The sequence below is a fragment of the Melospiza melodia genome, chromosome 13 (genome assembly GCF_035770615.1).
Source record: "Melospiza melodia melodia isolate bMelMel2 chromosome 13, bMelMel2.pri, whole genome shotgun sequence".
Classification (NCBI taxonomy): domain Eukaryota; kingdom Metazoa; phylum Chordata; class Aves; order Passeriformes; family Passerellidae; genus Melospiza; species Melospiza melodia.
In genome coordinates this window covers 19886132-19898282 of record NC_086206.1, presented here as the reverse complement: position 1 = coordinate 19898282, position 12151 = coordinate 19886132, and the positions used below count along the sequence as shown (strand labels likewise).

Here is a 12151-nt window from a genome sequence, read left to right as displayed (position 1 = left end):
GTACCATTGTCTGGAGAAATTTAGAAGCTCCCTGTTTCAGCACCTTGAGACCACGAGAGCACAGACAGATTTAAGACATCTTTGAGTTTGTGCAAGGCTCACAGGAATGTGGCCATTAATACCACTGGAACTGGAGAAGGGTTGATGGAGGTGCAGCTACAATCCAAAGCTCTGAATCGGTGCCAGCCCCAAAAGAAATGCACCCAAAATTCAGCTTGGCTCATCCAGGGGTGCTTTGGGATGGAAGGAGGGGCACAGCACCTGCACCTGCTGGGGTGCAGCTCAAGGGCACGAGTGCAGAACAGGGATCAGGTTATTAATTAGGGAATTAATTAAGGAATGGGGATCTCTCACAGCTGCAGGAGGGTGCTGATAAAACCAGCCTGTCACAGCACCCCAGCCTTGTTCAGTGACACATCCCAAACTGGGACATGCATGTCATAAATGCAGGGGGAATAATTTTATATTCATGCACCCATTCTGCAGAAAAAGTTGTTGTAGCAGTAAGTGTAGCAACTGCCTCAGAAAGGAAAAATTCTTCTTTAAATTCTGTTAAAATCTCTTCCTCTGTCAGCCTAAGCAAGGATTATAAAAACACAGATATGTGCACCCAGATTTCACTGTTTTCTGAAATAGAATGGTGGCATTATTCTAATTATAAGGTGTCTTTCCTTAATTTCTCCTCTCCACACTTTCCACTGAACTTTTTTTTTTTTTTTTTTTTGCATATTTTAAGTATGTTTAGTTTTCAGTAATTAATGGCAAGATGCATCTAGGTAGGGAATACCTACCTCAGGCCAGTGACTATTGTGGATTCTGTGGTTAATCCCTACAAGGGAATGATGAGGAATTCAGATCCCTTTGTAAACTGGATTACCAGACCCTGGCTTTCCTTCAGACAAGGCAAAATCATGTTTGTACCACTTATTTCATTGGCCATTAATGCTATTCCTAGAGGACACCTCACTTAGATGTGCTTGCTCCTGCTCCTTCCACTTCATGTTTTACAAAGCCACAGACAAAACTATCAAATCCTGTAACAGGTTTTTCCCATGTTTTAATGACTATAACAACCAGAGAGTTCAGAAATACACAGTTTTTATTTCAAAAACAAATCTGAGAGAAGAGAGGAGCTGCTAAATTGGGTCAGTGACCCACGTAGCCTGAGGTCCTGGTCGTCACGGTGGGGAGCAGCTGAAGTTGAGGAAAAACACCAAAGGACAGAGCATGGAATGATCCCTCCCAGTGCGTTCCTCCTGCAATCAGACTTCCTTCAAATTGCCTCCAGACCACCCTGGTTAGCAACCACTGAAAGCTGCACTAATAAAAAATAGATCTCATTTCTCTCCAAATCCTTTTATACCCTTGACCTCCTCGGCATCCTGTGACGAGCTCTACACTCAAAGTGCTGGTTTTTTGCAGGGAATTACATTTCTTTGGAAAGCTGCTGCTTGCTAGCATTGCTGGGATGTGCCTGTAGATGATCATGAGGGAGAGGCATCAGTGGCAGGGTCTGGTCCCTCTGTTCTGGAACCAAGCTGCAGGTTTGGAACCGGCTGGGCGGCCTCGTCCCTGCGGGAAGAGCAGCGATGCTGAGCTGATGTCTTGTGGAGAAGAAGAAGAAGAACAACACCCCCACCCTTTCATTTGTCCCATGGGGTTGATTTGGGAGCAGATATGAGGTGGAGCTGACAGGAATTGTGTCAGCAGTGCCAAGTGAAGGCTCCCTGGGGCTGTCTGGGCTCGCAGAACGAGCCCGGTTTGGGTTTTATCTGAGGCTTTCCCTGCTGGGTCATTTCCTCCACCAGGCAGGTTAGGACAGCCCAAAAGGGGAGCGAGCACAGACCTGGCAGCAGCTGCAGGTTCAAGTTCAACCAGCAGGTATTTTGCACTTTTAGCCTGTTTGATGTGCTTTAAATATGTCTGGTTTTCCAAAGGAGCTGAGGTCTCCATCTGCGGAAAGTCATTTATGGCATTTCCTCTAGCAGCCAAGAATTGGTGTTTATTTTAAAAAGCAAACAAAATGTAAGCAACGAAATTTGCCTCTTTCTTTCATGAGAGCAAAGGCTCCATATGGAAAAGGCTCCAGGGAAAGAGTGACAAACACATGGCAGGAGGAACAGCACTTCCCTGAAAAGGGAAGCACATTCTTTGTGGATATAATTTTGCCCCTAACAGAGCCATTTCTGTGGGGATTTTCTGAACATTTATTTGTCCAAATAAATCCTTGAGTGAGCAAGTTTCACCCTGTAAACTGCCTCAGTTTGGGGTGAGGATTCTTTATTTCTATAATGGGACAGATTTTCTAAATTAGAGTGTCCAGAATGGAGCATCCTACAACTCATAAACCCACATGGAGACCTATATAAAACCCACATAAACCTATATAACAAACAAATTATATGCTGCACCCATGAAGTGCTTGTGCAATTATTCCTTTTCAAATAATATGAGTGCTTGTCAACTTAATAAACACATTAAGCACTAAATGAGCAACATTTTTTTACATCAGTTAAAAAAATCAGTGCATTTATGCTTCAAATATCTATGGAGTTGTAAGCATACAAGTAAATACAGGAGGATGGTAATTTTTTACCTTTTCTTGCCTGTAATTATTTTACCTGTAATAAAATTCAACCAGGCCCCAGCCTGGTGTTAAGCCATTGAGTTGGAAATCTGCAATGCACTCGTGGAAAACTCCTCTTCCTGTCAGGCCATTGTACACCACGGGGCAGGCCTGCTTATCCAGAGCTGCAGAAACATCAAAGCTCTTGCCACCTTGGAGAAGAGTGAAAAGGGAACAAAGTCACCAACTTTCAGTAGTATTTTATCTCAAAACAATCCCAATATCTATTATTTTTGTGTATGGGGTTTTTTATGCTTTTCTGAAGAGCGATTGTTCTGCCTGCTTTGTAAATCAAGTAAAATGATCAACCACATTTCCAGCTGAATCCACCTCATAAGAGATGTTCTGACACCCCAAAAATGTGGAAATCCCTATTTTATGTGGACTAGCACAAACAGAATCTGTAACTCTCCCTCTGGATCCTGTGACCCTGACCCTGCAGTGGACACATTTCACCCAGGACACACCACAACTACAATTTCATTTAAGCAGGGAAGTGCCCACGACAGTGGGGTTGGAACCAGAGGGTCTTCCAGTCCCTTCCAACCCCAACCAAGATTTTATGGCTCTAAGTAGATTTCTCAGGGTGTGAGATGGTGCATTCCCCAGGAATCTCACTGAACACTCTTTCCTCCACTAAAGGAACTGCAGGCCAAGAAATGAAGGCAGAGGCAGCTGGACTGTGGGGAGCTTACCAGCAGTAAAACTGACTCCATACTCCTCCTGGATCAGCCCATCCTCGGCCAGCTCGGCCAGGGAGGCGTTGGACCACTCAATGCCAGCCTTCCTCCCATCAGGAAAAAACACATAACCTACAGTGAGGCTGAAGGGGACAGGAATGCAGCAGGTTTGAAGTTCAGCCAAAACTCAAATGCACCAGAAAAATGGCAGAGAGAATTGGGACTTTAGTGCCTGGAGAAGAGAAGGCTCTGGGGACTTTCAAGAGAGCTGGAGAGGGGTTTTGGAAAAGGGAGTGCCAGGATGAGGGGAAATGCTTCCCACTGCCAGAGGCAGGGTTAGATGGGATATTGGGAAGAAATTCTTCCCTGTGAGGATGGGAAAGCCCTGGCACAGGGTACCCAGAGAAGCTGTGGCTGCCCCATCTCTGGAAGTGTCCAAGGCCAGGTTGGATGTGGCTTGGAGCAGCCTTGGGGCCATGGACATTGATCTTTAACCCTCTGGATGCAGAGAACAGCAGTGAGCAAGGCAGGGCTCCTGTGGAATGCCCCACTGCAGCTGGAGCCTTCTCAAACAGCTGGGAGTGCCCAGCTTGTACCTCTAAATCATCCAGACAGACAGACAGACAGCTCCATCAGCCCTCAGCAGCTGAAGGGAAAGGAAGCAAGGGGAAGGTGAAAGCTGTCCTTGTGACTAACTACAAATAGAAAACTGGGAGCATGAGGGAGTGGATGGAAATTGGGCTGTACAGGCTCAAAGCAGGAATTCACACAAAGGTGTCCTGCAGAGCAGCTTTTGCCACCTCTAAGATGAGTGGTTTTAGCAACATAAAGTTCTTTGGTCACTTACTGAGTTGTGGTAGCTGGCATGCTGATAACTGTTAAATGTGCTGCAGTCCCATCCTGCAAGAGAGAGAAAGAAAAAGCAGCCAGAGTTGTGCAGGTTCATTTCTGAGGGTGCTTCACTGGCTGGACCAAGAAGACACAGGATAGAACTCAGCCTATGCAATGTGTTATGGTTTCACAATTTAAAATCCTCTCACTACATCTCCCATGAAGATCTGGCTGCAAACAAATCCAGGAAAATAAACCAAACACATTCAGGACAAATTAAGGACAATGGGAACAACAGAAAGTCCAAAGCAAGAGGACACAGGAGGGAAACAAAGCCTGCAAAGAAGAACAAAACTGGTTTACTATGACCAGACTTTTCTAACCTCTATCCATCTATGTCTGGGAGCAGCAAATTGGGAAAATGTTAAGAAGGAACTGGAATCTCCTGGTTTTACTAATTTCTCTTCCATCCTTAGGTCTGGACTCTTCATGCTCCACTTGGGCTGCTCTGAGGCAAATCTAAGCCTCCTCTGATGATATAAATGTACAGACACTCAGGGTAAGAGGGCTCCGAGCTTCAAGCTGCAATAAACTTCTTAATGAAGTCAGCTGCCTTTTAATTAGGGGCAGAAAAGCCACAGACACTTTGAGTCTTGAAAAACTGGACAACAGGGAGAGGTTGGTTATCCACACTAATGATACACAGGCACATGATAAATCAGGATTTGTACAGAAGTGGGATTTTCCAAGCTGGGAAAAGAACTTTTATCCTGAATTCAGTCTAAACCCCAGTAATGCTGCCTATAATAGAGAGTTTTGATTTATGCCTGGCTTGGCAAAGGAAATGCCCTTTCAGGAGCATCTGCTGGGCTTGGCTGGCAGCTGGCAGGGGCTGCCCTCAGCATGTCCCTGGGCTCTGTGCTCCCAGCAGCCACAGCTCTGCCTCTCCCCCACACAGCACTGCAGAGAATTATGGCTCAGCACAGGCAGAAATATTTGCTGACTGCTGTCATGAAGGCTTAGGATGCTTCAAACACCTCAGGCTTCCCATTAATGGGAATCAGCTCTGCAGCAGCTCCAGGGAGTGCTGGGTACTTGCAGCAGCTGAGAATCTCTCCTGTAAAGCTGCCTGCCTAATTTTTCTTGAAAAAGCCAAAACAAACTGTTTCACGTTATCAAACAAGTTTTGCTTCAATCAGTGTAACAAAATCTCAGTTTTTACACACACAGCTCTGCTTTTGAGAGAGAGCAAAAGCTCTCAACACTGATCTGGGCTAATGGTGCCACCAGTGAGAACTTTTGATGTGCACCATGGATGTTCCCAAATCCTTATTTCTGGATACTTAAACATGCCTGAAAAGCTCAGAAAAATTTCCTGTATTGCCATGTTAATACCTACTTCAAAGTGTGCCAAAATCATCACATAACGGCGAATCTCAGCCCAGTCCCGGACACCTGCAAAAAAACCCCAAAATTCCTCAAGCTGGAGTTTCACCATTCCTGGGAAATGTGAACTAACAGTCCCTGACTTCACAATAAAGAATATATCCAAAATAATAAATAAATATCCAAAAAGATATTTCTTTTTGGATAAAGAAATATCAAGTCATGGATAACATGGTAACCAATGTATGTTCCCAAACCAGTGCTGGTATTTCCTCTGGAATGTCTTTATTTCATGCCCAGGCATTGACCTGGTTATTTTAACAGCTAATCCTTCATCTCACTGCCCTGCCAGTGCCAGCTACACTGAGGGCATTCCCAAGGCAGGGAATTCTTTACCATAGGAGTGGCTCCGAATGCCTTGGAGGGAAAGCTCAATTTTCCCAGAATTTTCTATTTCAATCTGTCCCACAGACCGGCCCCACTGCTCGTGTCGGAAATGCTGCTCCCTTTGCCTGGAAGAAAGAAAGAAAGGAGTGGGTCAGCACAGGCAAGAGCTCCAATCCTCCTCAGGAATCTCCTCAGTGCCAATCTGATGGATTTATCTCCCAAAATGAAGGAAATTTCAGAGCATCTGGACCATGGCTATCCCAGATTTTACACATCACTTCTACATTTCCCAGTTACTGTGACATAATGAGACACCTGAGAATGAAACAGCAGCAAATTCTCACCCTGACAGGATAGAAAATCACCCTTTGTTTGAAGAAATGCTGGGCTGCCAAACAGCTGCTGCTTAGAACTCAGCAGGTATCACCAAAACACACACATTATTGATATACATAATTTCACACCGTTGATTCTCATATTTTTAGCTCTCCAGAGTTTCTATAGTATTTTAAACACTCAGTTCAGCTCCTTTCTCATAGGATTATATTCCTTTTCTTAGTTATACCTGGACCATTGACTTTGGGAGCTGCCTAAATCAATGAAAACAGAACAAATAAGAAATATTCCTGATGCTGAGGACTTCACTCAGATACCTGTGTGCAGGATCCCCCAGGTGTGGTGTGGCATTGAAACCAAGAGCCATGTCCTTTATTAGAGCACTTCAAATTAAACCCACCTTCTAAATTCAACTATAACACACATCAGACCTTGAAGAGAACTATAGAAAAAAATATTATTAACCCCAGAAGTTATTAATCTTGTATCTTACTTTTTGACCCTCTGGAAGAGCTCGATGGTCCAAGGCTCCTGGGCTAAAGCAAGAGCAAATGTGCTGGGGTTACTGTCAACATTAAAGTTAAAAACATCTGTGGAGTTCTCCCACCTAGAAAAAGAGAGAGGGAAAAAAAAGACATTATTAGCATTCAGTTCATGCAAGGCCAAGTTGTGCACTTGTACTTTGATAGAGGCAATCTTTGTATTTTATTGGAAAATTCTGATTTTTGGCATTTTAAATGAGCTATGAGCTTACTGTACATCCCAAAGCAAAGCTGAAAAACTTACTGCAAAGAGAATTTAACTGGTACAAGTTCTCCTTCCTCCTCACTCCACTGCTGTCTGTAGGATCCTTTCCTACAAGGCAAAGCACTATAATTTTATATCCTTATAATTTTATCTTATATTATAATTTTGTTTATATCCTAAACAAACAGCAAAATGTTTCTTACATGTTTGGAATTGGAATAGAAGAATCCATAATACTCTACACCACCAGATTTATTTTCATTCCTTAAAAACCAAAGTGTTTTAGTTACCAAACAGCTTTGGGTTCATGCTGGTTAAATTTAAAATAAATGAAATATATTTCCAGATAGTGCTGAAAAAGTCTTGGGTTTATGTGTAGATAAATGAAATTAGGGAGTGCTGCAGTACCTGAGTAATCCCTCAAAATTTATCTTCCAGCACATTTGGGGCTCCAAGTATTCCATAGTGAGTCCTCCTCCACTCCAGATCTCTTTGGATTCATCTCTCACCATCATGTTTGGGTGCTGTGGGTGCTAAAAAAAGGAAATATTGTAGGAAAACATTTGCTTAATTCAATTGTGAGGATGCCACAAAGCAGTCTTGTTATACTAAATATGACTAAAAACCCAAAATAATCCACATCAATCCTCTCTCTTTTTTTCTGTATTCTCCAAATAGGATTTCTCCTGCTTTTCCTGGTCATGGCTACTTAGTGAAAGAGATTTGTGAATATAAAGAGAGTTGAGTGGAAAGGGATTTATGTCAGGTCTTCTCCCCTTTAGTATGTAGCCAGCTCTTAAAAAAAAAAGAAAATCCTCAGGCAAAAATCTGATTAATGGTATCTGATTAAGCTTTCTTTTCAGCAAGAATGAAGCAGATGTGCATAAAACTCCATAAAAGCTTTTCCCTCTCTTTTAAAGAGGCAATTCCAAATGGTTTTTATAGCATGAAAATTAAAAAAGGGGGAAAAACCAACCATAAGCATAAAAGGGAACTCATCAACCATGTGCTGCACCTGACTGGAAAGGCTGGATGCTCAAATTCCTCCTGGGGGATTTAATAAGGCATTTTTGAGAAACTGTTCTGTTTTGTGCAGATTATGGGAAAGGGGAATGAGTGTCAGATCCTACAAAAAAGGGACATACCCACTACTCTGACCAGTTCTGATTTATGTTCTCACCAGTTCCACCACTGCCTTTAGACACAGCCCTGGTGCCTTACTGGTGCGAAGATGCAGAGAACACAAATTTTTGGCTTGGGATTCCATCAGAGGTTCAAGAAAGGAGTCAGGCACTGCTCCTGAACATCACTCCACATCCAGCACTCACTTCAAACTCTCCTATCCCATCCAGCCTGAGGAAGAGCCACATCTCACAGAGGCCCGCAGGACGTCGGGCGAGGCGAGCGATCACAAAGCTCCCGTTGGTCTCTGCAAAGCCGGTGAAGTACAGGGAATCCAGAGCCTGGGGAAAGGGAAATGCATTTCAGCTCCAGCTGGGGGCAGGAAAGGGAGGGGAGAATGTCAGCAATCCTTAGTTTTCCGCAGGCTTCTGCTCAGGGATCAAATTTTGGTTTCACTTTTTGTATTTCATAGCAGGCACCCCGAGAACAGCCAGGCAGCTTTAAAAGCAGCAGTGAAAGTTTAGCCAAAAGAAAGGAGAGCTCAAAAAAATGGGGTTGGGCACTGAGGAGTGCCAGGCACCGGGATGCAGGGAACTGGAGCACCTGAGGGATTGCCAGGGAGATGCAAGGGCTGGAATGCAGAGGATGCAGTGCGGTAGAGGTGGTGTAGGGCCAGGGAAGTTTGAGTCCAAAGGGAAAAAGGTGTTCTGAGGGAACGTGGGAATGCTGTGGATGGGAGTTCCAAAGCTGGAGGAACATGGGGATGCCAGGGATGGGAGTTCCAAAGCTGGGGGAACATGGAGAGGCTGGGGATGGGAGTTCCAAAGCTAGGGCAACGTCGGGATGCCACGGATGAGAGTTCCAAGACTGGGAGAACACGGGGACGCCGGGGATGGGAGGTCCAAGACTAGGGGAACATGGAAAGGCTGGGGACGGCAGTTCCAAGACTGGGGGAACGTAGGGAAGCAGGAGATAGCGTGCCAGGGGAACAGGGAGATGGGAGTGCCAGGGATGTGGGACACAGGGATGCCAGGATACGAGAACAGTGTATCGCAGAAGCGGGTCCGTGGGAAGGGGGTCCCAGGGAAGGGGGTCCCAGGGAAGGGGTCCCAGCACCGGGGGTCCCGGGTCACTCACGTGGGGGTCGGCGCGGAGCGGGCGCGGCCGGCGGGGCTCGGCGATGCCCGTGGCCGCTCGCTGCCGGCAGGCGCCGAGGCAGAGCAGGAGGCAGCCCAGGGCCCAGCGCTTCAGGGGAGCCCAGGAGCCGGGGGCGGCCGCTCGTCCGGCCCCGAGCAGCGCCAGCAGCGCCGCGGCCACCAGCGCCAGCAGCGCCGGCATCGCGGGGAGCGGAGCGGGGAGCGGGCAGCGGGCAGCGGAGCCCGGTGCCGTGCGGGACGCGGTGCGGGGCTGGCTCCGGCCGCCCCCAAACCCCGCCTCGGGGCCGCTCCCCGTCCCGGCTCGGATCGCGGTCATTTCCGCGACGGGGAAGTTGGATTTGCTGGGTTTAGTTACTACGCACTCCAAGGGAAGTTCAGGCAGTTCTCCTGGAAGGACACTAGAGCAAAGCTTCTAGTGATGCGCGGCGGAAAAAGCGGGTGTTAGAGTCTCTTCCCCAACTCTTTGCTGCAGATCGCTGAAGGACAGTCCGCTTAAGATTAGAGATATGAAATAAGTGTTTGACAAGGAGGGTGGTGAAACACTGACACAGAGGTAGTGGATACTCCATCCCTGGAAACATTTGGACGCAGCTTTGAGCAACCTGGTCTAGTTGAGGATGCCCGTGGCAGAGGGGAGTTGGACCAGATGACCTGCAAAAGGATCCTTCCAAATCAAACTATCCTATGATGCTATGATTCTGTGGTTTCTGATCCTCTTTTATTGGGCTCTTGGCATCAGTGGGTCCTTCTCTTGTTCCCACTGACAGCCCCCGCCAACAGGCAGCATCCCATTTCACTCAAGGACCAAAAAACCCCACCCACAGCAGGCACCTCAACATCTCTTCTGCTCTTCTAGGTACCATTTCTAGAAGCCATATTTTTGGAGGCTTCTGGCTGGCTGTACACGAGATCTTTTTTATTCCTTCTACAGTTAGCATTTAGTCTCATTTCCCTGCGCTGAAACAAACCCAGCCTCTCAGGAGAGGTTGAAGTGCAGCCAGTCTCACATTGGAGAAAGCTGGGGCTCTCAGAACTTGGGCTTTCTTTTCTCCTGGGTGTTTGGACTCCCTGTTAGCTCTCCAAACTTCTCCGCAGATTCCCTGTTACTTGCAAAAACATTTATTGTGCATTTCTCTGCCTTGTTTCAACTGCGCCTCAGTTTGGTTTTATAACCACCTCTGCCCTGGTTTGTGTTTAATGGATCAGTGCTTATGGTTCTTTCGATTTTCTTCTTGTTTTTAATGACCTCCTGAGCTCTGCTGCTCCTTTTTGCCCTTTTCCGAGTTTGTCCTGATACTGATGTGCATTTACACTGCCTCAGTGGTCGTGTTTCTGTTGTTCCCTCAAAACCTTTTAGCACTTTAGGTGTTCCTTTTACCTTCTTAAAAAGGTTCCTGAGTTTTACACAGCTCCCCTTTTCTGAGACCAGGCACAGCTGTTCTGTGGTGCTTTACTGCTGTCCATGGGCCACATCAAATAAATTAAAAGGAGAAGGACAAAAGGCACCAGAGATACAGACAATGAAAGTTCTGAAATTAATTTCTGTAAATCACCATTGCTTCAGCCAATATTGAAGGGGCACATCCTAAATTTAAGCACCTAGAGCAGGCAGAGAGCCAATAAGGTTGTTTTCCAGAGGGTCAGAAGGATAATAATAATAAGGTTGTTTTTATATTTCAGGTTGTGCTGTGGAGGGATTGAGAACAGCCTGAAAGAAAGAGATGTGTCACAATGTTATCACCCTGCACCTGCAGCACGGCAGATGTGGCTCAGCCCACAGAAAGGCTGCAAAGGGAATAGATTATGAAAAACAGCTTTTCTTTCTTTGCTAGAATCTGAACACATTATTGACGCAGAGCTATAGTCAGTGGGGAAAGATCCACACAAATGACAAACCTTTGGGACTTTACAAACGTGCACAGAATTAAACCCTCCTCTGCCTGAGGTGGAAGGGGCTACAACAAATGACAGATTCTTTTTAACTCGTTTTTTCCCCAATGCAATCCATGAGCAGCTTTGCTGCACTCCCCCAAATTGCTGGAGTCCTTACACAAATAATTTGAATTTCAATATTTGCATGCCTGATGTGTGAAGCATTCCCAGCCTCCCCCTGAGTCTCCCCAGGCCACGGTGTGAAGGCATTGTGTGAATCTGTACCAGAGATAAGCTCCTTCCTTCCTTCCTCTCAGCGCAGGACATGGAAACAATTTGTTTCGTGCCACCTTCTGTTTCTACATTTCTTAGGTAATTTGTTTGAGGGCTTGAAGTTATCTCTGGCAAACAATTTATCTTGGCAATATTATTTAATTGTGGTGGAAATTGGTTCCAAATCATCAGGACTTGCAGAAGAACCAAAGTCCTGGGGATGTTTTTAGTGTAACACCAGCTCTTGTGTATAGAAACAAATCTAAGAGCTGCTCCACGTGTTCAGCAAAAATATGGGGAGGAAAATACTCAACTGATTTGCTTTTAAGATCAGGAGGAAATCAGGAATCTGTGACCGATGTGCGGTGCTAAAACACAAAGAAAAAGCAAGCTGCATTTAAGAATTTCTGGTTAGCATAAATTTAAACTTCTGTATAAGGTCTTAAGCATCTGCAATATTGCTGAAAAAAGATGTCACACTACCTAGCTTTTTTGTAACTCCTGGATAATTCTGGTATCTCAGCCAGCCTGAGATAAAAAGCACAAGAATGGTAGTTTTCTCAAGGGTTAAACTCACTGTAATTGAATAAAAAATAAGAGAATATTATTTTGTTTTCATTTTTATTCCTGCATAAATATTAGTTACATTAAGGAAAACACCAAGGGAGAAGGCAATTTTAGAAAATAATCAGGTCTTATGATTTTGTGTCTATAAATATTTACATAATTACATT

At 45.3% G+C, this 12151-nt stretch overlaps 1 protein-coding gene across 1 annotated transcript; it reads right to left on the bottom strand.

Annotated features, from left to right (window-relative positions):
- Positions 1 to 1081: 1081 nt before the first annotated feature.
- On the bottom strand, positions 1082 to 9588 carry LOC134424515 (uncharacterized). Its single transcript, XM_063168334.1, has 12 exons — positions 9502 to 9588; positions 9253 to 9360; positions 8322 to 8456; positions 7402 to 7526; positions 7033 to 7101; positions 6740 to 6853; positions 5920 to 6035; positions 5537 to 5592; positions 4154 to 4206; positions 3322 to 3449; positions 2622 to 2778; positions 1082 to 1572 (listed from the first exon to the last, which is right to left on the bottom strand). Exons 1-12 carry the CDS (start codon positions 9586 to 9588, stop codon positions 1485 to 1487), a joined length of 1236 nt encoding a protein of 411 aa, XP_063024404.1. The 3' UTR covers positions 1082 to 1484.
- Positions 9589 to 12151: the final 2563 nt, after the last annotated feature.

What these genes read in the sequence shown, in the direction of transcription:
- LOC134424515 (XM_063168334.1), bottom strand. Translation starts at nt 9,588, where the DNA reads ATGACCGCGATCCGAGCCGGGACGGGGAGCGGCCCCGAGGCGGGGTTT. An exon ending in TGATTTTGGCACACTTTGAA is followed by an intron (nt 4,207 to 5,536) that starts GTAGGTATTAAC and finishes TCTCTCTTGCAG; the next exon opens with GATGGGACTGCAGCACATTT. An exon ending in ATGCCAGCTACCACAACTCA is followed by an intron (nt 3,450 to 4,153) that starts GTAAGTGACCAA and finishes TGTCCCCTTCAG; the next exon opens with CCTCACTGTAGGTTATGTGT.